The sequence below is a fragment of the Procambarus clarkii genome, chromosome 39, assembly GCF_040958095.1.
Source record: "Procambarus clarkii isolate CNS0578487 chromosome 39, FALCON_Pclarkii_2.0, whole genome shotgun sequence".
Classification (NCBI taxonomy): Eukaryota; Metazoa; Arthropoda; class Malacostraca; order Decapoda; family Cambaridae; genus Procambarus; species Procambarus clarkii.
The window spans coordinates 5,362,618-5,388,992 of NC_091188.1; the positions used below are offsets into that span (position 1 = coordinate 5,362,618).

Here is a 26,375-nt window from a genome sequence, read left to right on the forward strand (position 1 = left end):
TTTTTTTGTACATGTTGCGTTTTAATTTAACTTTATCTTTTAATGTTGCTGCTTGATTACCCACATGTCATATTTACCTGAATTTACTTGGGTTTACCTGAGGGCCACACTCTAAATTTAGAGGCCTCGACGGGAACTGGAAGCCGGACGTATTCACCAAGTTGTGCTTGCGGGGATTGAGCTCTGCTCTTTCAGCCTGCCTCTTAATTGCCAATCAATCAACTGTTACTAACTCATAGTTAGCGTAGTGGTAAGACGCTTGCCTGGCGTTCCGTGAGCTCTTTGTCCTGGGTTCGTATCCCGGCCGGGAAGGATTTACTGGGTGCAAATCCTTAACTGTAGCCTCTGTTTAACCCAACAGCAAAATGGGTACCTGGTTGTAAAAACGATTCTTTGCGGGGATTGTATTCCGGGGACAATAGGCTTGCAAGGACTTGCCCGAAACGCTACGCGCACTAGTGGCTGTACAAGAATGTAATAACTCTTGTATATATCAGTAAAAAAAAAAAGTACTATTTTTTTCCCCTACACACACACACACGAAGCTGGAAAAAGTTCAGAGGTATGCCACTAGACTAGTCCCAGAACTAAGAGGCATGAGTTACGAGGAAAGGCTGCAGGAAATGCGCCTTACGACACTGGAAGACAGAAGAGTGAGGGGAGACATGATCACTACCTACAAAATCCTCACGGGAATTGACAGGGTAGATAATGGATAAACTATTCAACACTAGTGGTACGTGAACAAGGGGGACACAGGTGGAAACTGAGTACCCAAATGAGCCACAGGAACGTTAGAAAGAACTTTTTCAGTGTCAGAGTAGTTAACAGGTGGAATGCATTAGGCAGCGATGTGGTGGAGGTTGACTCCATACACAGTTTTAAATGTAGATATGATAGAGCCCAGTAGGCTCAGGAATCTGTAAACCAGTTGATTGACAGTTGAGAGGCGGGACCAAAGAGGCAAAGCTCAACCCCCGCAAGCACAAATAGGTGAGCACACACACACACACACACTGACCAAAGAGCCAGAGCTCAACCCCCGCAAGCATAAATAGGTGAGTACACATCCCCAGGAAGCAGCCCGTTTCAGCTGTCTAACTCTCAGGTACCTATTTACTGCTAGGTAACAGGGGCATCAGGGTTAAGGAAACTCTTGAACAAATCCACAAGGACTGACGAGGATTCGAACCTGCGTCCGAGGTTTAAACTAGATAAAAAGCATGCCTGCCTTCAGAGGAAAAGGTTAAAGTTTAATGAGGGAGAATTAAGGGGTCCTCGTCTGCAGGTGTTTGTTTGTTAGGTCAGTAGATACACAACTGGTCGACGGGTTCTGGTTACACTCGGACACGAGACGATTCGGCTACCTTGAGGTTACCTTGACTAAACTCATTTTCTGTTTTAAATCCGGATGTATTGTTATGCTAGGCTGTAGTAGGCTATGTTATTAAGGTTAGGCTGCATTGGTCTCGGTTGAATTAGATTGGTTTGATTTGGGTTACGTTAGGTTGGGTTGAGCTATGTTAGTCAGGTTTCAAAATTCAAAATTCCACTACGCCACGGAGCAGTTTCTGTGGCGTAGTGGTAAAGCACGCGCCCGGCTCTTCGTTAGCACTTTGACCTGGGTTCGTATCCTGGTCGGGAAGGATTGACCAGGCGACAATCCTTAACTGTTCACCCAGCAGCTAGTGACAAATCAAAGACCGTTACAAATCTTATCTTATCTTTGCATTCAATTTTGTACGGTAATTTTTCAAACTTAAAATGTAAATAGCTATATATATATATATATACCCCCTCTAAATGAAAAATGGCCTAATTTAACATATGTGCTAAAAATATTAACATAAATAATTCGTTTGTTAGATAACAAGATATTCATAGCAATAAGGTTTCTTGGAATGGCCTATAATGCACGCAAATACTAGTTTACGCACTTTTCGGGTAGTACGCCTGGAATTTCAAAATGGCGTTCAAACGGCGGTTCGTCGTTGAAGGCTCAGCTGCTCAGTAACGTCGGTGCCGCCAACGCGACAACATGTACCGCTGATTTCCGTCATCAGCAACATTGCTCCAGGTAAGAGTGATAATTCTTTTTGACATATTTATATCTTATATATACACAGTATATAGAATTATATAATATAATGGAGTTTGCTTCGAACAATGCCTATCAATGTTAGTTTAGTTCGTTTATTATGCACCCCATACCCATCTTGTGGGCTACCTTGAGGTGCATCCGGGGCTTAGTGTCCCCGCGGCCCGGTCGTCGACCAGGCCTCCTGGTTGCTGGACTGATCAACCAGGCTGTTGGACGCGGCTGCTCGCAGCCTGACGTATGCGTCACAGCCTGGTTGATCAGGTATCCTTTGGAGGTGCTTATCCAGTTCTCTCTTGAACACTGTGAGGGGTCGGCCAGTTATGCCCCTTATGTGTAGTGGAAGCGTGTTGAACAGTCTCGGGCCTCTGATGTTGATAGTTCTCTCTGAGTACCTGTTGTACCTCTGCTGGGCGGTAGTGGAAAGGGTTACAGAGGCACATAATGGGCTCAGGGACTGAACCCCACAATTCATTTAGCTAAGCAAGTTACAATCTTGATGAGCTAGTTACAAAATTCAATATAAGTCGTCACATCAACAATGGGTTCGAGATCGACCTCAAGTACAGGTTCTAAATTAAGCACCTGACATATGTGGAGACCTAGTGTCACAATTTATGTTTGTCCTGCACACCGCCCCCCATCCAGTGGGCAGCGGTGGATAGGTTACAATCACTCGGTTACTACCTACAGTTAGCAGACTGGGGATATTTGGCTAAAATTTCTGGTAGCAGATCAGGTCCCCCATTTGTTCCGATTTTTTTTCAAATTGGATTTTACAATTCAAGTGTTATGTTATTTACTGCTTTAGCAGATAGGCGGTTCCATGGGTTTATAACCCTGTGGGTGAAAATATAGCTTATGTTTTCAGTCCTACACTGCGGCTTGTTGGACTTGAAACCGTTGTTCCTTGTTTGTGTTCCATCTGACCTTTTGAAGTTGTTCTCTGGATCCATATCTTCGAAACTGTTCAATATTTTAATAGGCAGGCGATGAGTCACAATAACGTGGCTGAAGTATGTTGATCAGACCACACACTAGAAGTTGAAGGGACGACGAGTTTCGGTCCGTCCTGGACCATTCTCAAGTCGATTCAAGTCGATATTTTAATAGTTTCGGTGAGATCCATCCTGGCATGCCTAGTTTGCAGTGTTGTTAGCCCTGTGACCCTCAACCGTTCATGGTATGAAACTAGACCTCATTCTGCAATTATTTTTGTCGCCTGGTGTTCAATTTTCTCCATGAAAGGTTGGGCGCGGGGTGGGTTCTCTGTCGGCCTCCAAGTGGGTTCTCTGTCGGGCTCCAAGTGGGTTCTCTGTCGGGCTCCAAGTGGGTTCTCTGTCGGGCTCCAAGTGGGTTCTCTGTCGGGCTCCAAGTGGGTTCTCTGTCGGGCTCCAAGTGGGTTCTCTGTCGGGCTCCAAGTGGGTTCTCTGTCGGGCTCCAAGTGGGTTCTCTGTCGGGCTCCAAGTGGGTTCTCTGTCGGGCTCCAAGTGGGTTCTCTGTCGGGCTCCAAGTGGGTTCTCTGTCGGGCTCCAAGTGGGTTCTCTGTCGGGCTCCAAGTGGGTTCTCTGTCGGGCTCCAAGTGGGTTCTCTGTCGGGCTCCAAGTGGGTTCTCTGTCGGGCCCCAAGTGGGTTCTCTGTCGGGCCCCAAGTGGGTTCTCTGTCGGGCCCCAAGTGGGTTCTCTGTCGGGCCCCAAGTGGGTTCTCTGTCGGGCCCCAAGTGGGTTCTCTGTCGGCGCTCCGGGGTGGGTTGTCGGTCGGGGCTCCGGGGTGGGTTGTCGGTCGGGGCTCCGGGGTGGGTTGTCGGTCGGGGCTCCGGGGTGGGTTGTCGGTCGGGGCTCCGGGGTGGGTTGTCGGTCGGGGCTCCGGGGTGGGTTGTCGGTCGGGGCTCCGGGCAGGCTTTAGGTACTCAACTGGCAGGCTCTGGGTGGGTGATTGTTCGGGCTCCAAGTGGGTGTCTGTCCGGCTTCGGGTGGGTTCTTGGTAGGGCTTGGGGGTGTGGGTTCTTGGTAGGGCTTGGGGGGTGTGGGTTCTTGGTAGGGCTTGGGGGGGGGGGTGTGGGTTCTTGGTAGGGCTTGGGGGGTGTGGGTTCTTGGTAGGGCTTGGGGGTTGTGGGTTCTTGGTAGGGCTTGGGGGGGTGTGGGTTCTTGGTAGGGCTTGGGGGGGTGTGGATTCTTGGTAGGGCTTGGGGGGGTGTGGGTTCTTGGTATGGCTTGGGGGGGGTGTGGGTTCTTGGTAGGGCTTGGTGGGGTGTGGGTTCTTGGTAGGGCTTGGGGGGGTGTGGGTTCTTGGTAGGGCTCGAGGGGGTGTGGGTTCTTGGTAGGGCTCGAGGGGGTGTGGGTTCTTGGTAGGGCTCGGGGGGGGGGTGTGGGTATTTGGTAGGACTCGGGGGGTTTTGGGTTCTTGGTAGGGCTCGGGGGGGTGTGGTTTCTTGGTAGGGCTCGGGGAGGTGTGGGTTCTTGGTAGGGCTCGGGGGGGTGTGGGTTCTTGGTAGGGCTCGGGGGGGGTGTGGGTTCTCGGTAGGGCTCGGGGGGGTGTGGGTTCTCGGTAGGGCTCGGGGGGGTGTGGGTTCTCGGTAGGGCTCGGGGGGGTGTGGGTTCTCGGTAGGGCTCGGGGGGGTGTGGGTTCTCGGTAGGGCTTGGGGGGGGGTGGGTTCTCGGTAGGGGTCGGGGTGGGCTCTTTCGGGATCGGAATAGGCTCTCGGGCTTGGGGAACCTCTGTAGGGCTCGGGGTAGGTTCTTGGTCGGGCTCAAGGTGGGTTCTCAGTAGGGCTCGGGGCGGGCTCCAGGTACTCAACTGACGGGTTCCAGTTCACTCAACTGGCGGGCTCCGGTTCACTCAACTGGCGGGCTCCGGTTTATTAAACTGGCGGGCTCCGGGTGTCTGACTGGTCGGGCTCCGGGTGGGTGACTGTTCGGGCTCCAGGTGGGTGTCTGTCCGGCTTCGGGTATGTTCTTGGCAGGGCTTCGGGGTGGGTTCTTGGTAGGACTTAGGGTTGGCTCCCGGTCAGGCTCAGGGTGGGCTCTTTCGGGTTCGGGATGGGCTCTCGGGCTTGGGGTACCTCTGTTGGGCTCGGGGTAGGTTCTTGGTCGGGCCCAGGGTGGGTTCTCTGTAGGGCTCAGGGTGTTTTCATGGTAGGACTAGGGGTGGGTTCTCTGTAGGGATCAGGGTAGGTTCTCGGTAGGGCTCTGGGTGGGTTCTCGGTCGGGCTTGGGGTGGGTTCTCGGTAGGGCTTGGGGGTGGGTTCTCGGTAGGGCTTGGGGGTGGGTTCTCGGTAGGGCTTGGGGTGGGTTCTCGGTAGGGCTTGGGGGTGGGTTCTCGGTAGGGCTTGGGGCTGGGTTCTCGGTAGGGCTTGGGGCTGGGTTCTCGGTAGGGCTTGGGGCTGGGTTCTCGGTAGGGCTTGGGGCTGGGTTCTCGGTAGGGCTTGGGGGGTGGGTTCTCGGTAGGGCTTGGGGTGGGTTCTCGGTAGGGCTTGGGGTGGGTTCTCGGTAGGGCTTGGGGGGTGGGTTCTCAATAGGGCTCGGGGTGGGCTCTTTCGGGGTCGGGATAGGCTCTCGGGCTTGGGGAACCTCTGTAGGGCTCGGGGTAGGTTCTTGGTCGGGCTCAGGGTGGGTTCTCGGTAGGGCTCGGGGCGGGCTCCAGGTACTCAACTGACGGGTTCCAGTTCACTCAACTGGCGGGCTCCGGTTCACTCAACTGGCGGGCTCCGGTTTACTAAACTGGCGGGCTCCGGGTGTTTGACTGGTCGGGCTCCGGGTGGGTGACTGTTCGGGCTCCAGGTGGGTGTCTGTCCAGCTTCGGGTGGGTTCTTGGTAGGGCTTGGGGTGGGTTCTTGGTAGGTATTAGGGCAGGGTTCTTGGTAGGGCTTGGGGGTGGGTTCTTGGTAGGGCTTGGGGGTGGGTTCTTGGTAGGGCTTGGGGGTGGGTTCTCGGTAGGGTTTGGGGGGCGGGTTCTCGGTAGGACTTAGGGGGGTGGGTTCTCGGTAGGGCTTGGGGGAGTGGGTTCTCGGTAGGGCTTGGGGGGGTGGGTTCTCGGTAGGGCTTGGGGGGGTGGGTTCTCGGTAGGGATTGGGGGGGTGGGTTCTCGGTAGGGGTCGGGGTGGGCTCTTTCGGGATCGGAATAGGCTCTCGGGCTTGGGGAACCTCTGTCGGGCTCGGGGTAGGTTCTTGGTCGGGCTCAAGGTGGGTTCTCGGTAGGGCTCGGGGCGGGCTCCAGGTACTCAACTGACGGGTTCCAGTTCACTCAACTGGCGGGCTCTGGTTCACTCAACTGGCGGGCTCCGGTTTACTAAACTGGCGGGCTCCGGGTGTTTGACTGGTCGGGCTCCGGGTGGGTGACTGTTCGGGCTCTCGGTGGGTGTCTGTCCAGCTTCGGGTGGGTTCTTGGTAGGGCTTGGGGTGGGTTCTTGGTAGGTATTAGGGCTGGGTTCTTGGTAGGGCTTGGGGGTGGGTTTTGGTAGGGCTTGGGGGGTGGGTTCTCGGTAAGGCTTGGGGGGTGGGTTCTCGGTAGGGCTTGGGGGGTGGGTTCTCGGTAGGGCTTGGTGGGTGGGTTCTCGGTAGGGCTCGGGGTGGGCTCTTTCGGGATCGGGATAGGCTCTCGGGCTTGGGGAACCTCTGTAGGGCTCGGGGTAGGTTCTTGGTCGGGCTCAGGGTGGGTTCTCTGTAGGGCTCGGGGCGGGCTCCAGGTACTCAACTGACGGGTTCCAGTTCACTCAACTGGCGGGCTCCGGTTCACTCAACTGGCGGGCTCCGGTTTACTAAACTGGCGGGCTCCGGGTGTTTGACTGGTCGGGCTCCGGGTGGGTGACTGTTCGGGCTCCAGGTGGGTGTCTGTCCAGCTTCGGGTGGGTTCTTGGTAGGGCTTGGGGTGGGTTCTTGGTAGGTATTAGGGCTGGGTTCTTGGTAGGGCTTGGGGGTGGGTTCTTGGTAGGGCTTGGGGGTGGGTTCTTGGTAGGGCTTGGGGGTGGGTTCTTGGTAGGGTTTGGGGTTGGCTCCCGGTCAGGCTCGGGGTGGGCTCTTTCGGGATCGGGATAGGCTCTCGGGCTTGGGGAACCTCTGTAGGGCTCGGGGTAGGTTCTTGGTCGGGCTCAGGGTGGGTTCTCGGTAGGGCTCGGGGCAGGCTCCAGGTACTCAACTGACGGGTTCCAGTTCACTCAACTGGCGGGCTCCGGTTCACTCAACTGGCGGGCTCCGGTTTACTAAACTGGCGGGCTCCGGGTGTTTGACTGGTCGGGCTCCGGGTGGGTGACTGTTCGGGCTCCAGGTGGGTGTCTGTCCGGCTTCGGGTAGGTCCTTGGTAGGGCATGGGGTGGGTTCTTGGTAGGTATTGGGGCTGGGTTCTCGGTAGGGCTTTGGGCTGGGTTCTCGGTAGGGCTTTGGGCTGGGTTCTCGGTAGGGCTTGGGGGGTGGGTTCTCGGTAGGGCTTGGGGGGTGGGTTCTCGGTAGGGTTTGGGGGGTGCGTTCTCGGTAGGACTTGGGGGGGTGGGTTCTCGGTAGGGCTTGGGGGAGTGGGTTCTCGGTAGGGCTTGGGGGGGGTGGGTTCTCGGTAGGGCTTGGGGGGGTGGGTTCTCGGTAGGGCTTGGGGGGGTGGGTTCTTGGTAGGGCTTGGGGGGGTGGGTTCTCGGTAGGGCTTGGGGGGGGTTCTCGGTAGGGCTTGGGGGGGGGGTTCTCGGTAGGGCTTGGGGGTGGGTTCTCGGTAGGGGTCGGGGTGGGCTCTTTCGGGATCGGGATAGGCTCTCGGGCTTGGGGAACCTCTGTAGGGCTCGGGGTAGGTTCTTGGTCGGGCTCAAGGTGGGTTCTCGGTAGGGCTCGGGGCGGGCTCCAGGTACTCAACTGACGGGTTCCAGTTCACTCAACTGGCGGGCTCCGGTTCACTCAACTGGTGGGCTCCGGTTTACTAAACTGGCGGGCTCCGGGTGTTTGACTGGTCGGGCTTCGGGTGGGTGACTGTTCGGGCTCCAGGTGGGTGTCTGTCCAGCTTCGGGTGGGTTCTTGGTAGGGCTTGGGGTGGGTTCTTGGTAGGTATTAGGGCTGGGTTCTTGGTAGGGCTTGGGGGTGGGTTCTTGGTAGGGCTTGGGGGGTGGGTTCTCGGTAGGGCTTGGTGGGTGGGTTCTCGGTAGGGCTCGGGGTGGGCTCTTTCGGGATCGGGATAGGCTCTTGGGCTTGGGGAACCTCTGTAGGGCTTGGGGTAGGTTCTTGGTCGGGCTCAGGGTGGGTTCTCGGTAGGGCTCGGGGCGGGCTCCAGGTACTCAACTGACGGGTTCCAGTTCACTCAACTGGCGGGCTCCGGTTCACTCAACTGGCGGGCTCCGGTTTACTAAACTGGCGGGCTCCGGGTGTTTGACTGGTCGGGCTCCGGGTGGGTGACTGTTCGGGCTCCGGGTGGGTGTCTGTCCAGCTTCGGGTGGGTTCTTGGTAGGGCTTGGGGTGGGTTCTTGGTAGGTATTAGGGCTGGGTTCTTGGTAGGGCTTGGGGGTGGGTTCTTGGTAGGGCTTGGGGGTGGGTTCTTGGTAGGGTTTGGGGTTGGCTCCCGGTCAGGCTCGGGGTGGGCTCTTTCGGGATCGGGATAGGCTCTCGGGCTTGGGGAACCTCTGTAGGGCTCGGGGTAGGTTCTTGGTCGGGCTCAGGGTGGGTTCTCGGTAGGGCTCGGGGCAGGCTCCAGGTACTCAACTGACGGGTTCCAGTTCACTCAACTGGCGGGCTCCGGTTCACTCAACTGGCGGGCTCCGGTTTACTAAACTGGCGGGCTCCGGGTGTTTGACTGGTCGGGCTCCGGGTGGGTGACTGTTCGGGCTCCAGGTGGGTGTCTGTCCGGCTTCGGGTAGGTCCTTGGTAGGGCTTGGGGTGGGTTCTTGGTAGGTATTGGGGCTGGGTTCTCGGTAGGGCTTTGGGCTGGGTTCTCGGTAGGGCTTTGGGCTGGGTTCTCGGTAGGGCTTGGGGGGTGGGTTCTCGGTAGGGCTTGGGGGGTGGGTTCTCGGTAGGGTTTGGGGGGTGGGTTCTCGGTAGGACTTGGGGGGGGTGGGTTCTCGGTAGGGCTTGGGGGGGTGGGTTCTCGGTAGGGCTTGGGGGGGTGGGTTCTCGGTAGGGCTTGGGGGGGGTGGGTTCTCGGTAGGGCTTGGGGGGTGGGTTCTCGGTAGGGGTCGGGGTGGGCTCTTTCGGGATCGGGATAGGCTCTCGGGCTTGGGGAACCTCTGTAGGGCTCGGGGTAGGTTCTTGGTCGGGCTCAAGGTGGGTTCTCAGTAGGGCTCGGGGCGGGCTCCAGGTACTCAACTGACGGGTTCCAGTTCACTCAACTGGCGGGCTCCGGTTCATTCAACTGGCGGGCTCCGGTTTACTAAACTGGCGGGCTCCGGGTGTTTGACTGGTCGGGCTCCGGGTGGGTGACTGTTCGGGCTCCAGGTGGGTGTCTGTCCAGCTTCGGGTGGGTTCTTGGTAGGGCTTGGGGTGGGTTCTTGGTAGGTATTAGGGCTGGGTTCTTGGTAGGGCTTGGGGGTGGGTTTTGGTAGGGCTTGGGGGGTGGGTTCTCGGTAGGGCTTGGGGGGTGGGTTCTCGGTAGGGCTTGGTGGGTGGGTTCTCGGTAGGGCTCGGGGTGGGCTCTTTCGGGATCGGGATAGGCTCTCGGGCTTGGGGAACCTCTGTAGGGCTCGGGGTAGGTTCTTGGTCGGGCTCAGGGTGGGTTCTCGGTAGGGCTCGGGGCGGGCTCCAGGTACTCAACTGACGGGTTCCAGTTCACTCAACTGGCGGGCTCCGGTTCACTCAACTGGCGGGCTCCGGTTTACTAAACTGGCGGGCTCCGGGTGTTTGACTGGTCGGGCTCTGGGTGGGTGACTGTTCGGGCTCCGGGTGGGTGTCTGTCCAGCTTCGGGTGGGTTCTTGGTAGGGCTTGGGGTGGGTTCTTGGTAGGTATTAGGGCTGGGTTCTTGGTAGGGCTTGGGGGTGGGTTCTTGGTAGGGCTTGGGGGTGGGTTCTTGGTAGGGTTTGGGGTTGGCTCCCGGTCAGGCTCGGGGTGGGCTCTTTCGGGATCGGGATAGGCTCTCGGGCTTGGGGAACCTCTGTAGGGCTCGGGGTAGGTTTTTGGTCGGGCTCAGGGTGGGTTCTCGGTAGGGCTCGGGGCAGGCTCCAGGTACTCAACTGACGGGTTCCAGTTCACTCAACTGGCGGGCTCCGGTTCACTCAACTGGCGGGCTCCGGTTTACTAAACTGGCGGGCTCCGGGTGTTTGACTGGTCGGGCTCCGGGTGGGTGACTGTTCGGGCTCCAGGTGGGTGTCTGTCCAGCTTCGGGTGGGTTCTTGGTAGGGCTTGGGGTGGGTTCTTGGTAGGTATTAGGGCTGGGTTCTTGGTAGGGCTTGGGGGTGGGTTTTGGTAGGGCTTGGGGGGTGGGTTTTGGTAGGGCTTGGGGGGTGGGTTCTCGGTAGGGCTTGGTGGGTGGGTTCTCGGTAGGGCTCGGGGTGGGCTCTTTCGGGATCGGGATAGGCTCTCGGGCTTGGGGAACCTCTGTAGGGCTCAGGGTAGGTTCTTGGTCGGGCTCAGGGTGGGTTCTCGGTAGGGCTCGGGGCGGGCTCCAGGTACTCAACTGACGGGTTCCAGTTCACTCAACTGGCGGGCTCCGGTTCACTCAACTGGCGGGCTCCGGTTTACTAAACTGGCGGGCTCCGGGTGTTTGACTGGTCGGGCTCCGGGTGGGTGACTGTTCGGGCTCCAGGTGGGTGTCTGTCCAGCTTCGGGTGGGTTCTTGGTAGGGCTTGGGGTGGGTTCTTGGTAGGTATTAGGGCTGGGTTCTTGGTAGGGCTTGGGGGTGGGTTCTTGGTAGGGCTTGGGGGTGGGTTCTTGGTAGGGTTTGGGGTTGGCTCCCGGTCAGGCTCGGGGTGGGCTCTTTCGGGATCGGGATAGGCTCTCGGGCTTGGGGAACCTCTGTAGGGCTCGGGGTAGGTTCTTGGTCGGGCTCAGGGTGGGTTCTCGGTAGGGCTCGGGGCAGGCTCCAGGTACTCAACTGACGGGTTCCAGTTCACTCAACTGGCGGGCTCCGGTTCACTCAACTGGCGGGCTCCGGTTTACTAAACTGGCGGGCTCCGGGTGTTTGACTGGTCGGGCTCCGGGTGGGTGACTGTTCGGGCTCCAGGTGGGTGTCTGTCCGGCTTCGGGTGGGTTCTTGGTAGGGCTTGGGGTGGGTTCTTGGTAGGTATTGGGGCTGGGTTCTCGGTAGGGCTTTGGGCTGGGTTCTCGGTAGGGCTTGGGGCTGGGTTCTCGGTAAGGGCTTGGGGCTGGGTTCTTGGTAGGGTTTGGGGGGTGGGTTCTCGGTAGGGCTTGGGGGGTGGGTTCTCGGTAGCGCTTGGGGGGGTGGGTTCTCGGTAGGGCTTGGGGGGGTGGGTTCTCGGTAGGGCTTGGGGGGGTGGGTTCTCGGTTTTCTCGGTAGGGCTTGGGGGGTGGGTTCTCGGTAGGGCTTGGGGGGTGGGTTCTCGGTAGGGCTTGGGGGGTGTGTTCTCGGTAGGGCTTGGGGGGGTGGGTTCTCGGTAGAGCTTGGGGGGGGGTGGGTTCTCGGTAGGGCTTGGGGGGGTGGGTTCTCGGTAGGGCTTGGGGGGGTGGGTTCTCGGTAGGGCTTGGTGGGTGGGTTCTCGGTAGGGGTCGGGGTGGGCTCTTTCGGGATCGGGATTGGCTCTCGGGCTTAAGGAACCTCTGTAGAGCTCGGGGTAGGTTCTTGGTCGGGCTCAGGGTGGGTTCTCGGTAGGGCTCGGGGCGGGCTCCAGGTACTCAACTGACGGGTTCCAGTTCACTCAACTGGCGGGCTCCGGTTCACTCAACTGGCGGGCTCCGGTTTACTAAACTGGCGGGCTCCGGGTGGGTGACTGTTCAATTGTTTGATATGGCTCCATAGTTGGTTTCTTGGGCAAGTGGAGGGTTTTAGGTAGCACTAAGAAGATTTTTGTTTGGTCGAGCTAGAAATGGAGTTTGGTTGTGCTTTGGGACTGTTTAGCTTTGTAGGGGTTGTATGAGATGTATACCTGCTAGGCTTAAGGTTAGACAACTGGTCGGGGTCCGGTTACACAACTGGTCGAGCTTTGGTTACACAACTGGTCGGGCTCCGGTTACATAACTGGTCGGGCTCCGGGGGTGTCACTGGGGCTTCGGGTTGTGCATAGTCGGGCTTTGGTTCAAGCATGGTTGTGATCCAGAGGTTGTTTGGTTCGTTCATGCTAGGTTTGCAGTTACACAACTGGTCGGGGTCCGGTTACACAACTGGTGGGCTCCGATTACACAACTGGTCGGGCTCCGGTTAAATAACTGGTCGGGCTCCGGGGGTGTCATTTGGGCTTTGAGTTGTGCATGGTCGGGCTTCCGTTCGTGCATGGTTGTAATCCAGAGGTTGTTTGAATGGTTTGTTCATGCTAGGCTTGCGGGTAGACAACTGGTCGGGCTCCGGTTTCACAACTTGTCGGGTTCAGATTACATAACACCAGGGGTTTGACGTGTTGGGCTTTGGGTTGTGCATGGTTGTGCTCCGGGTCGTACATGGTTGTGCTCTGGTTCGTACATGGTTGTGCTCCATTGGTTGTTTGTGTACTAGTGCTCCAGGTTTGTTTGCAAGGGCTCTATGTTTATATGTTTGCTAGAAATTCGAGTTTCTTTCTTTTTGTATATAGTTCAATTGTTTGCTATGGCTCCATAGTTGGTTTCTTGGGCAAGTCTCCGTGGTGTAGTGGTAAGACACTCGCCTGGCGTTGCGAGCGCTTTGTCATGGGTTCGTATCCTGGCCGGGGAGGATTTACTGGGCGCAATTCCTTAACTGTAGCCTCTGTTTAACGCAACAGTAAAATGTGTACTTGGATGAAAAAACGATTCTTCGCGGCAGGGGATCGTATTCCAGGGACCATAGGATTAAGGACTTGCCCGAAACGCTACGCGTACTAGTGGCTGTACAAGAATGTAACAACTCTTGTATATATCTCAAAAAAAATAAAGCTCGTTTGGTCGAGCTAGGAATGGAGTTTGGTTGTGCTTTGGGACTGTTTAGCTTGGTGGGGGTTGGCTGAGATGTATATACACTTTCACCAGAGGTGGTGTCCCTTTTAGGTTAAAAAAAAATATATATTATATATTAATATTAATAAAACAATTAACATCGTGTAGTGTACTCTATATATCAAAATATATTACTTTTAAACGCGTATCAGTCACTAAACAAAAAATTGGGCTACTCTTATTACAAATTCGCTATTTTTAGACTGTCAGCTTGCTACTTTCAGCAATTTGTATCTGACAACCCTGGTAAGTGGGAGTGTAAGCGTTGTGTTGTGAGGGATGTGAACTAGTGGGAGTGTAAGCGTTGTGTTGTGAGGGATGTGAAGGAGGCCGTGTTGTGCTGCCAGCCGGAGACACGTTCTCCTCTACTTCGAAGTTATTCGGTTTTATTATTTTGGTTCAGGTACATCTTTTTGTACAGTCGCAAGTGTTTCAGATTAGCAGGAAAATGTGGACGAGAAGGAAAGGGCTAATGTTGACCATTTGGGCTAATTGGCTGGCTTATATTTTGTTGTGCACACCATCGACTCAGACCCGGCGTTATTTTTGGTTTATTTATTTATGTATATACAAGAGTTCTTGCATTCTTGTACAGCCACTAGCATGCATAGCGTTTTGGGCAAGTAATTAATCCTAATTTTCCTCTGGAGTACGATCTGCCAAATCGTTTTAACAACCAGGTACCCATTTTACTATTGGGTGAACAGAGGCTACAGTTAAGGATTGGTGCCCGGTCAATCCTCCCCAGCTAGGATGTGAACCCAGGTCAAAGCGCTTGTGAAACACCAGACGAGTGTGTTACCACTTTGCCACGGGGACTGCTGTATTTATAATTTTTACAAGCGAATTATGCCCACTGGGTAAGGTGGGACCGTATTCTTGTCACCCATCCAGTTACTGGCTAGAGTCAATGGTGCTTAACCCATGGCGAGATATATAATAATAACTTTTATGTTCAAATACCCATAAATCCGAAAAACACTGAAATTCTTTACAAAAAATTCAGGCACGATTGTCACTAGGCGGGAGGCACTGGTAAACTGAGGCATGGTCGCTGTATCACCATGCGCTAGGTCGGCCATATGCATATCAACTTCGTATCACAAGTTAAAATTTGTAACCCGATTCGGATTTTACAAAGAAATTGGGCTCGTAACCCAAAAAGTCCATAAAGAGGGACATTTACAAGCCGAGGTGTCACTGTACTGTACAGTATATGCAATTTCATAACATTACATTATTCACAACATTTTATTATTACTTGTAAAAGTTGTATATTTTTGTATGCAGATTTGTGTTCTTAAATGCAAGAATTTATATACTTATGTACATTGCAGGACACAGGGATGGGGAATTCTGTGTCGGCTGCCCACAGCACGGCAACATCTCTCACCAGCATGGCAGTTGGTGGTGGTGGCGGCGGCAGCAGTAGTGTTACATTTAGTGCCTCAGAACTGCCCCAAAATCATCCTACCTTAGAAAAGCAATGCCATGATGCTCTTCCAACTGCCTGCCCTATGCACAACAAGATTACCGAGGCCACCAAAGAAACTTCAGAAAAACACGATAGAGGAAGTATGGAACCATCGGCTGCACAAGCCCACTACATTCCCCCTGGAACACTCATACCTTCAGAATGTCCTATGCACCAAGCAAATAAAGAACAATCACCACAGGTGCAGTATTAAAGTTATTTTTATTAAGATTTTTCCTACTGGTGACATGATTTGAGTAAATAAGAAAAAATGTTTTCCTAACCATGTTTTTATATAAAAAAAAAGATTAAATCAACATGCAACTAAGTAATTTTAGAGACAATGTTTGCTTGTAAAATGTAAATTTTTTAAATAATAGATAACATTAAATGTCTCATTTGAAATAGAATGGGTTTTATTTAATTTGTGTTGCAGTTTGTTTGCATTTTCCTTTGTGCTTCACGATTATGCTTTATGCCAGCCACATTACATTTATCCTAGCTTTACATTTTGCTCTGACTAGGGCCAGTGTTACCTTTCCTGGGATTGGTATGCATTTCCATGTGTCCAACCCGAGATACCTTCTCTAAGGGAATATTGACTTCCTCTCGTGTGAATTGGCTCTCCTAGTCACCTTGCTTATGAGTAGTGCATGGAAATTTTTTCCCAGCAGGGTCTATTTGTGTGGAGAAATGATCTTTTTGACTACTTGTGCATATTTAAAAAAAAAAAAGCCTGCATATTATGCTCAGTTTTACTGCTGATATTCATTGGAGTCTTACACTTAAAATGGGTGGGGGGTACTTGGATTATGCAAGTGATTTAGGCATTTCTTGGAGTGCCATTTCATTAGCTTCTGAACTGAGCACTGTTCCAGCCATGTCTTAAGGAGATGCTCTAGACCTCCAAGATGCACCCGCTTGTGTACCAGCTTAAATAGCTAGTTTCCCCTTGTCTTCGCAGGTTTTTATTTGGCATGGTTGGGTTGTTATGACTTTCCTGGCGAACTACATGCCTGGTACTGTAATGTAGTTTTCAGTTTTTCAGGATGTGATTTGGTGCCGATGATCTTTCCTGTTTTCATCATTTTGTTGGATGAAGGATTCTTTCCACCTGTATTTTGGCTGAGCTGGTTTATTAGGCTGCAGCCATTTTGTGTGACTATTCTTTGTGGTACCTGTTGATGTTAACCCTGCCTGTTTTTAGTGGCTTTCTTGCCAATACCCTACTGTTTTACAAGGAGGATTTTGAGCATCTTAGACATTTCAGCAAGTTTCTGCCAGTTTTTGCTGCAACTGTCAAGTGGTCAGTTCATTCGACATCTTGGCTAATGCTGGGGTTTGGATCCCTAGGTGACAACAGGTTGCACAGCTACTGGCATTGTTGGACTAGGGATGCAAGAAGCAGCTTTAAGGGGCCCATCTATCGGGTTTTGTTAAATATGGTCTCCACGTCTGATTTCCCTTGTCTCGTCTTCTCATAAGATTGACCTGTCTGCCAAGACTTGCTTTAGTGCCTGCTCCAAAACTGAAACTGAGTGAAGTTAATAAAATAAGGAGTCAAAATGGCCTGTGGGAGTGAAGTTGAACTTTCATCATATTTGTTCCTGAACTACTCTTCACTCCAAGGAATTCACGTTTAGCAAGTTTGCTGTATATCAAAATGTACTTTCACTCTAAATAAAATTTGGACACTATAGTTATTTTAAGTTTAATAGCAGTACATATTAATGAATTGTCTTTTAAGTATTCATGTTGCTAAACAGTTTAATGACTTCATCCTTTCCCTTTAAAACTCAGGCATTCCCCTCTGAATGTCCAATGAGCGCAGGTGAAGGTAAAGATTGGCCCAAACATCAGGAAGGTGTACACTTTGGAAAGGAATATGCTGGGAAGTATGTGGGCATCAACCCACTCAACATGGAAGGCTATCCTAACCAAAAACCTTCTCCAGACCAACCATTTGAGCTGCCAACTGAAAGGCAGGTAAGCTATTTTTCCCCCCCTTTATTTCCCAAAGCTAGAGATTGCTTTCAAATCCATAGGAAGTTATTATTTTGACTAGTATTTTGTAATTTAGCATTATATCTAACATTCATGAATACATATATATTTTTCTTGATACATAATAGATGAATGATTTCAACATTGGTTTTTGCCAGAGTGTTTCTAGCAGCTGGGTAAATAAGATTTTAAGGTCAGCATTAATATCTGTTGTGGAGTAAGTTGAGGATTTGCTAACAAGTTAACATGATGTATATTGTATAGTACCATTAGGGGAAAATAATTCACTGTGTTAGGGGACAGGAAGCCTGAGTGTTTTCATTCACGTTTGGCTTTTATCGAGGCCCGCCCCCCAACCAAGACCGAATTACTGACCCCGCCCTGGATGCAATCCCATAACAAGCTAACTCCTGTGTACCTACTCACTGATAGGTTACCAGAGGCATTAGGTTAAAAGAAATGTGCCTAACCATTTCTGTCCCGCCCGGGATTTGAACCCGGAATTCTCGATTGTTTGTCAGGAATGAACCCGACTGTACTACCGGGACCCCTAAGCTTTATGTTCGTGAATATGGGAAAGTTTAGAATAAAGTTGAGAAAAATTGCATTAAGGGTGATGAGGTGGTAATACTGATGGTTAAGATGATGAAGGCAGAGAAAGTTATAAGAATATAAGAAGAAACTAAGGATAGAGGAACCTGCAGAAGAGTTATTAGCCATACGAGGCCACTTCCTTACCCCAATCCTATCTAAAATCCTTATCCTGACTCCCCCGCCCCCCCTTTCCAAGTGCTATGAAGTTGTAATGGCTTGGCACTTTCCCCTGAAAATTAAAAAAAAAAAAACTACTTGTACCTTGTCTCCACTTGAAATAATCCCACTGTCTTGCATCCATTATATTTCCTGAAAACCTATTCCACAAATCTACAACCCAAAACCCTGTTTCCAAAAAGAGTATTTACCCATTGTTTTATTTGATCAATTTTGATTTATTGGTTCTATTTTCTGTTGATAGGTTTACCATGCTAGTAATATCGTCCCTTTACTCTTTGCTTTTATAAAGAAGGTAAATAAAGCTTTATCTTCATATCCGTTAGAAAACGTCATATGGAAGTTTTCTAATTTCTAGCACGTCATCAAGAATTATATAGGTTCCCAATTTTTAAATCCATGTTAGGACTTGCTCAACATATTCTATTATAATTTCTTTTATCTCATTTGGCTCTTTGCCATTGGAATTAATAACTGGTCAGTGGCAAATGTAACTTCTTTGCTAATTCACACATAAGCAAAGAAATAATGCGAGAGAGTATTCAACATGGTGTTTGTGTAATTTTTTAATGTTATTTAAGAGTATGTAATATACAACACAAATGTGCCTCATTGGATCCATATCCATTATTTCTTTGGCAGCTGTTTTTGTCATTAGAACATGCTTTCATACCATTCTCAAATATTTCTTGCAATTCCAAGACAGAATTTGTTACATCATCTTAAATATTGCTAACACAGTATCTTTCCTCATAATTACATGGTTACTATATTTATCATCACATTTGATAAAGGCAATGATAAATTTAATCACACAGTAGAGTGATTTATCATCACTCTACTGCTGCCCCCCCATAGCATGATTTTCACACTCACACACACGTCATCATTCATGGCAGGATTCACCTACCAGTTCTAGCATAAAATGTCGCATTGCCATTTAATCAGATTTTCTCACATGATTCTAGGTTATGTCTCGTGCATGTGTGAGTGTATTTGTCGAATCGTTATGCATATTTGTATCAATCATTTACTCAAGTTCATGCAAGTTAGGATGTCAGCCTACATGCATATATTCCTCAGCGGGAAATCCTCCAGGAGTCTTCTCACTGGATGTGCCACTGTATTCACCTAGTTGTATTCACCTAGTTGTGCTTGCGGGGGTTGAGCTCTGCTCTTTCGGCCCGCCTCTCGACTATGAATCAACTGTTTCTAACTACTATACTTTTTTTTCCCCCCACACCACACACACACACACACACACACTAGGAAGCAGCCCATGACAGCTGACTAACCCAGGTACCTATTTACTGCTAGGTAACAAGGGCTTCAGGGTGAAAGAAACTGCCCATTGTTTCTCGCCGGCGCTGGGAATCGAACCCGGGACCACAGGATCACGCGTCCAGCGTACTGTCCAGTCAGCCACCGGACACAAAGACACACTGTGTGCCTTTGAAAGGGGTTTTAGTCCTATGGGGTCAATACCAGCGTACGGGTCTCGGGCAATCTTCAACTAAATCTGTCTAGTATTTACAGAATATGAAAGCACCCATATTGAATTAGGATAGTGCGAAGAAATAGTCATGTTCCACGTGTTGCATTAGTGTTCTGTTTTATTTATTTTAATATGCATATTTTTTCAGGTTTCAACAATACCCAAAGCTGGTTCAGAAAATGAGAATTGGGTGTATCCGTCTCCACAGATGTTTTGGAATGCCATGCTGAAAAAGGGCTGGAGATGGAAAGATGATGACCTCTCTCAGAAAGACATGGATAGCATCATCCGTATCCATAATGTCAATAATGAGTTGGCATGGCAAGAGGTAAGAGTGAATGCCTTTAAATAGCTTCAGTTATATAATAATGCTGTGCGGAACTTGAATAGATATACTGTACTCACTAGATATACTGTACTTGAATAGATACACTGCACTCCTACTCAAATGTAGCACAATCCTCTGCCTTGCTGTTTGCAGTGGAAACTTTAACAATGGGGAAAATACTGGTTGGTGTTGATCAGAAATTACTGTATTGTGAATGTTTCAGTCAATCTGGCAGGTATATTTATGGACCGGATATCATAATTACAGTATGTATACCATATATATATGAGATAAATGAATATGCTAAATTACTGCTATTTGTCATGCCCCTCCCAGTACCACTCGAGTACATATTACAAAAATAATAAACAACAATTTAAATAATAGTTTAAAATTATTTGCTGTAATGTATGGTTATATTAACTGTGACCTTCCCCCCCTCCCCCTAAGTCAACACGACACGACCTTAGTTTTAGGTACCGAGTGCAATACCATACTGTGGAACCACCAGGCTGTGAAGTAATTTTCCAGCCACATGAGGTCAAGTATCCTGATTAGTTGTTTTGCTTCCTGAAACAGGCAGGGAGTATGTAAATGTGAGCAAATTATTTCTATATCAGGTGGGGGGAAAAAATAGCCTTTAAAATTTTATAATATTTCAAAAGTGAGAATTAAAACAAATAATGAATGAAAAGTGGAGTATCAAAATGATTATAAACAGTTTGTTGAGCTGCTTTTATCATGAAAAATAACTATTTACATAGAAATGTATCATTGTTTCCTCTATCTTTTGTATAAAAAAAGCATGTTATATGGCTAATGTTTATACTGTAACGTGTACAACTAACGAATAAACCAGGGCCAGTCCAACATCAGACGGAGATGACACTGCAGGTGGAGCAGAGCCACAGGTGGCAGGGAAAGGGAAGGCAATCAGGAACCCACACCAGGCATAACCAGGTGCAAACCCAGATCGGAACCAACTGGGACTATCGCCAAATCACCAGAACCCCGAACCCGGTATGCTGGAAAACGACCAGATCTCAGACTTCAACATGTGTACTAGCTGGGAGCCCAAATTAGCCAGATTTTGTGATAAGTCAAGTCACAAACCCCCAAAAGATGTAGCCAGGTCATAACTACCTGCATTAGCCTGGTAAAGACCCGAGGAGCCCGAGTCAAGTTGTAATTAAGAACTTTGAAGTGGTAAGCCTGAAGCCCAACAAGAAACCCTAACTTGTTGCTGAACCTTGAATGAAAAGGAATGTGCCAATATGCATCCCTGAGGTCCAGGAACAATATCCAGGAATCCACCTGCAACACCAGGTGAACCTGAGCAAATGCTGTTATGAGAAAGTTCAGAGCGAAACTGCAAACCCTAGAGGTATAGTATTTACCATTGGACTGCCAAGTCCTTCTTGGCAACTGGGAACAACTGGGACACCAACCATAAGGAGATGGTGAACACAATGATGCCAGCAGTGGAATAAGGCATGATGACCGCACAAAGTTGAGGGGAGGACCCCTGAAGATAAAGATGGGAGAGTGAACCACCACCACCCGAGACCCCAGGAAAGCACCAATAAGGCCCACAAATCGCAGGACTGAGAACTTGCCTATGTTCCCTCCATGTGCCATCAAAGGGACAAACCTCAGGAGCAATGTGAAAACCCTTGAGAGGAAGCACTGAGAATAATGCCAAGGAGAAAAGGCAAAGATAAGAGGAAGGGTTCTTGCTCGAGAAGCAGACTCCACTAGGGGCCTATCGGACAAACCACAGACAAGGCTCCAAGTAAGAGACATAATCTCCCTGCACCAGAACACATCAAGGGGCAGCAAGGCAGCGGTTGCAACTGAAAGTATCAAAGAGACAGTCTCTACAAAAATAGACAAAAGTGGGAAGATCAACACAAGGGTAGGGGACAAATCCAAGTTAAAAAGCCTGGGTAAACATGGACTGTTGCAACATGAGACTGGTCAGAAAAGTTCACCACCACCTACCTTCCAGAGAAGGGAAGCAAGCAACCTGGACAAAGCCTACAAAATTGGAAAAAGGAAATAGGCTAGTAATGCCCAGCACCAAAGCCAAAACATCCAGGCCCTTCCGAATTTGATTAGAGGATAGCTCAAACACAGGCCTTGTGATCATACTGAGAGCCAAGTGTTCATAGCTCCCATGAAGCTCTGCATCCTTGGCTACAGAAGGCCAAGGCATCTGCCTGCAGGAAGGAGCCTATCTCTTACTTTAAGTGCCTGGGTACAGCAAAGGCCGTGTCAAACCCCAACGAAAACAAAGGGTTGTCACAAGTCATGAAAATCAGGAATCCTATAATGCAACCACAAGGCCAAAGCTGACCCAAACCCAAAAGAAGTCAGGCCCATGAGGGATGAACTCCTGTACCCACTGGAGGATCCAAAAATGACTGACAACTAAAAAGGCAGGAAGTTCTTTAATTCACTTGAAGCATTCACAGAAATTTTAAATCGTACACAATGAAAAAGACCCTCGCAGGACAGTCTGAATGATGGCCCACACTAGTTCAGAAATTGGAACCCACAAGCTGGTAACTCCACACAGGTGGACATCAGTGACAGGACTAAGCTCTGTTGGTATGGGGAGCTAGAGTTCCCAGTGGTACTGCCATCTGCCATTGGCAGCCTCTTATGAATTGTGTGAGGCTCACTCCCTCCTGGAGCCTCTATGAAGGGTGGGGGGGGGGGGGGGGGACCAGGTTCTGGCTCTCGTCTCCGGTAGGTCATATGGACCCCTAGGGCCGGAGCTACATTAGCATGTTAGGGGCAGGGAACAAACATTTGGGCCCCTTCCCTCCCTCCCTACAAAAAATAGTTCTTTTTTAATGTAATCCATTTTCCCTTACATATGACTAGCAGTCTTGTATCAGATTCTTAAGCTCATCCACTTGCACAGAAAACCACTTAGGACAGAAAAGACGTTTACATCTTACTTAACTATATTTTTCTTTCAGGTGTTGAAGTGGGAATCGCTCCACAAGAAAGAGTGTGGGAATCCTAAACTGAAACGATTTGGTGGAAAGGCATCAGATTATTCTCCAAGGGCACGCATCAGAAGCTGGATGGGGTGAGGTTCTTGAGTGGTATTGTTTATCTTACAATTCGCTTCTTCAAAATTGTTTCTAAAATTTGTATTGTATGAGGCAACTGAGGGAAGGTAAGACAGTAAAGGAGTATGTTTGGGTGCGTTAGATGAAGAGCAGTCAGAAATGTGTTGATCGTGGTATGTAAAGGATGTCTGTAAACTCTCCTGCATACACAGCATGTATATTGAATAAAATATCAGGGGGTTGAAAAGACAAAAGTTTATCTTGTCACGACAAATCTTAATTATTGGAAACAAATTGAAAACTTGATAAAAAATGTAGCATTCTGAGCCATGGAGGTGGAAACAGTAGAATGCAGATGATCGCCGAGATGAGAGAAAAGGGTGATGAAACGGTGTAATGAGCACCTTTTCTTGCTTCTTCCCTCTCGACCCATATATTTATTGGCATCCCTCTTCAAAGCTTCCACAGCTTGTAAGAGGGACAAGGTAGAAGTGTGACTGTAAAATTGGTTTAAAAGCATCAATAATAGTACAATGAGGCGATGATGAGTCTGCCTAGAGATGGTGACGATATCAGGGAAATGTGGAGGATAGGTCTGGAAGTGCCAAAAGCATCTGGAGGAGATAACTCCTGGGGCATAATCAGTACCAAAAGAAGGCAAGTTTCAAGGCATTGCAACTATCAAGATGAAAAGACAGATCTGGAGTTCATGCCTCCTGGGAGCTCTTTATATCATTCTCTGTAGTGGAGGACTACAATATTTGCATGAAAATTGCCTTGGTAAACCATGAAAAAGTATCCAGTATCATTAAAAAATTTTGAGTATTTGAAAATTCTATAGTATTCCACAGTTAATCAGAGCACGAGATGCTGGCAGTGATGTAGATATCATGTTTACTCTCCTGTAACTGAAGCAGACATCTATAGTGGAGATGAAGTTTTGTGTGTAATAGCCTTTGGTCACAATTATTATTGGGTAGATTATGAGTTCTTTCAAAATAATTGATGGCACCCATATGGCAATACTTTCCAAGACTAGTTCACTTCATGTTAAATGCTGTTCTCTATAATTGCAGTATTTACTTTCAGAGCTAGACAATATTCACGGATCTTATTGCTTACATAGAAGCCATAAAGCCCCCGAATAACTGGGATTGCCTTCTAGAACTTGGACTGAACAAAGGCAAGATTTCATAATCTATTCACATAAAAATATTTGACTAGACTCCTAATCTGTCCACTAAAATATCATACATGAAGTAGAATTGCTATAACCTCAATTAGAGAATACTTTGTCAACATCCATAGTTTAAGACTTTAATTAAACGTCTCTCAACGTTTGCGAGAAATATTGCTGGACCAAATTTAGAAGAATACTAGATGAAACAATACATTCCTTTGGGTATGCTAAATCAGCAGTTTTGATGGCTTTAGGATCCCTAAGTCCCTTGGTCCCTATGGTCTTCTAAAACATTAATAGCCTGGCTAACAAAGCAGTCACCAGGGAAGCCTGACCAGAGGTTGGGCTACAAGAGTAATATAAACTTTGAACTGACACAGGCATACTATTATCAAGGGAAACGTGCTATGATTCATTTAGATTCTCTTATTTAAATACTGTAACATTAAAAAAAATTTGACATTCTGAAAGATTTATCATATATTTTTCCACAGGTACGAATTGCCTTTTGACCGTCATGATTGGATTGTTGATCGGTGTGGTAAGGATGTGCGATATATTATTGACTACTATGATGGTGGAGCAGTTAATCCCAATGACTACAAATTTGCCATCTTAGATGTTCGACCCGCTATGGACTCGTTTGAAAATATCTGGGACAGAATGGTGGTTGCATGGTGGCGATGGACCAGGAGTAATGATTAATATTTTTAACAAGTAAAAATGGTGTTTTAATATGTAGATATTGTAATTAAATATTTGTACTCCATAATCATTTCTAGCACAGCGGTCAATGTCCTCAGTTCATAATCAACAAACCTGGGTTTAATCCCCTGGCAGGATAGAAAAATTTCCTTTCACTCAATGTGTTTGTTCACCTAGTTGGCCTAGAGATCTTGATTAACCTAAATAAAGGTTTCCTGTCCTCAACAACGGAGAAAATAAAATATGCCGGTTACTGTATTATACAAATGTTAAAATTAGAATATGTACCAATATTTCATGTTTTGGTACCAATTAGGTTTTTTATTTTTTTTTGGGTGATTACTAACTGTAATCATTTACTTTGATAAAATACTTTTCTGACTATGAAGAGAAGATAATGCTTATTTTCCCTTATTTGGAAAGTACTGTACTGAAATAACTGGGATTGCCTTCTAGAACTTTGACTGGACAAGGGCAAGATTTTATAATCTCTTCATATAAAAATATTTGACCAAGATTCCTAATCTGTCCACTAAAATATCATTCTTAAAGTAGTGTTGTTATAACCACAATAAGAGAATACTTTGTCAACATCCATTCAACAGATTTTGGAAAATAAATGAGCAAACAACCACTGTATGCAAGTAGCACAGGCTCAAGTGTGTGTAGTTTACACAGATGTGTTGGTGTGCTCTAAACAACTTTGTTGTTTAATTGTAAATCTGTACAAAACTAAGATTAAAGAAAATATAAATTTTGTTTATCATTTATTCCTGCATCTTTATTTTTTATGGTGTTTTTTGTTGCAATTTGACTTTGTTTTGTTGACAAAGGACAGGGAATTATTGCTTGCTTATTCACCACATAAGTCTTTTATGCAGATGTAGTACATATTTGTGCATTTTCAAAATGTGTACAGTATAGAAATGTTTGATCTTCAGGTTATGGGCTCTTCCCCACAACCAAGGTCAGCCCCTCATTCCAGCTCTTCATACAACTATGCATTAGCTATTAATACATTAACATTGAAGTGTGAAGAGCTTTATACAATTCTTCTTGCAGAAAATTTCTTTGGTTTCAGTTGCTGTTCATTTTCTTCACTTGTCTATTTTTGGGGAAAGAAGCTGGATGCCCAGTACTATGCATCTTACAAAGTTGCTCTGTGTTGCATCCTGTCCTCAGGTGGTATGTTCCTTTAAAGGTAATCACGTCAACACACTACATAATTAGTGATTTTATGTACTTTATTATCCTTTGTCAGGCTAGGTTAGCTTAGGTTAAGCCAGTGTATTGCATTCTTAAACATGTTTACCATTGTGATCATTGCTGGCTTATGTGCGCTATCAATTTGCTATATGGTGCCTATTAATCTTGTCTAAATTACCAATCAAGTTGTCAATGCAATTAATCAGAGCTACCAATGTGCTTTAATATACTTACTAATCTCTCCCATCTCATTTTTCTTTTTTCTTGCAATGTATGTTATTTTATTAATTCTGCTTGAATTCACCTATGTAGCGAGTAATCTTTATACTCGCTCCATTATCTCATTATCTTAATGGCGTAACTAATTAGCACTAACTACACAAGCTATAATCCTATCCCTAATTACAGGTAACAGTTCTCACATCCTCCTATCCTAGTAGAGAAAGGTGAGGGGTAGTCACCAAATATAAAGAAGCGATATGAGAATAGACTACGGTACAATTTCCAGTTAAGAATGTAGCACTCGGCGTAGGCAGTTCTAATCGTCTCCAAGACGATACAGCTTCGACACAGAACAGGCAGCAGACTAGGACCGCATCCAGCTACAACCCTCTCCCACAGAGCTCCACGACTCCGGTCACACTCAATAAATACTACTAAATAAATATGAAACTCACTAAACACTGTGTATCTAATCTACCCAACAACGTAACATAATCGTACGTTACACCTTAAAATTATCTGTTAGATTAAGGACCTTTGCAGTCTCCGTGGTGTAGTGGTAAGACACTCGCCTGGCGTTCCGCGAGCGCTATGTCATGGGTTCGTATCCTGGCCGGGGAGGATTTACTGGGCGCAATTCCTTAACTGTAGCCTCTGTTTAACGCAACAGTAAAATGTGTACTTGGATGAAAAAACGATTCTTCGCGGCAGGGGATCGTATTCCAGGGACCATAGGATTAAGGACTTGCCCGAAACGCTACGCGTACTAGTGGCTGTACAAGAATGTAACAAC

The 26,375-nt window shown here is 48.5% G+C and overlaps 1 protein-coding gene across 2 annotated transcripts; it reads left to right on the plus strand.

Moving 5' to 3' along the window:
- The first annotated feature begins 1,941 nt into the window (after window positions 1-1,941).
- On the plus strand, window positions 1,942-24,908 carry Cchl (Cytochrome c heme lyase). 2 transcript variants are annotated; one of them, XM_045746067.2, is made up of 6 exons: window positions 1,942-2,077; window positions 14,452-14,790; window positions 16,389-16,574; window positions 19,007-19,186; window positions 22,174-22,286; window positions 23,944-24,908. In XM_045746067.2, exons 2-6 carry the CDS (start codon window positions 14,461-14,463, stop codon window positions 24,152-24,154), a joined length of 1,020 nt encoding a protein of 339 aa, XP_045602023.1. In that variant the 5' UTR covers window positions 1,942-2,077; window positions 14,452-14,460; the 3' UTR covers window positions 24,155-24,908. The 2 variants fall into 2 exon arrangements, with proteins under 2 accessions (XP_045602023.1, XP_045602022.1); XM_045746066.2 differs by lacking the exon at window positions 1,942-2,077 and adding an exon at window positions 13,391-13,517.
- Window positions 24,909-26,375: the final 1,467 nt, after the last annotated feature.

Coding starts and splice junctions, on each gene's coding strand:
- Cchl (XM_045746067.2), top strand. CDS start 14,461: ATGGGGAATTCTGTGTCGGCTGCCCACAGCACGGCAACATCTCTCACC. Junction 14,791..16,388: donor ATAAAGAACAATCACCACAG/GTGCAGTATTAA, acceptor TTTAAAACTCAG/GCATTCCCCTCTGAATGTCC. Junction 19,187..22,173: donor ATGAGTTGGCATGGCAAGAG/GTAAGAGTGAAT, acceptor TTTTTCTTTCAG/GTGTTGAAGTGGGAATCGCT.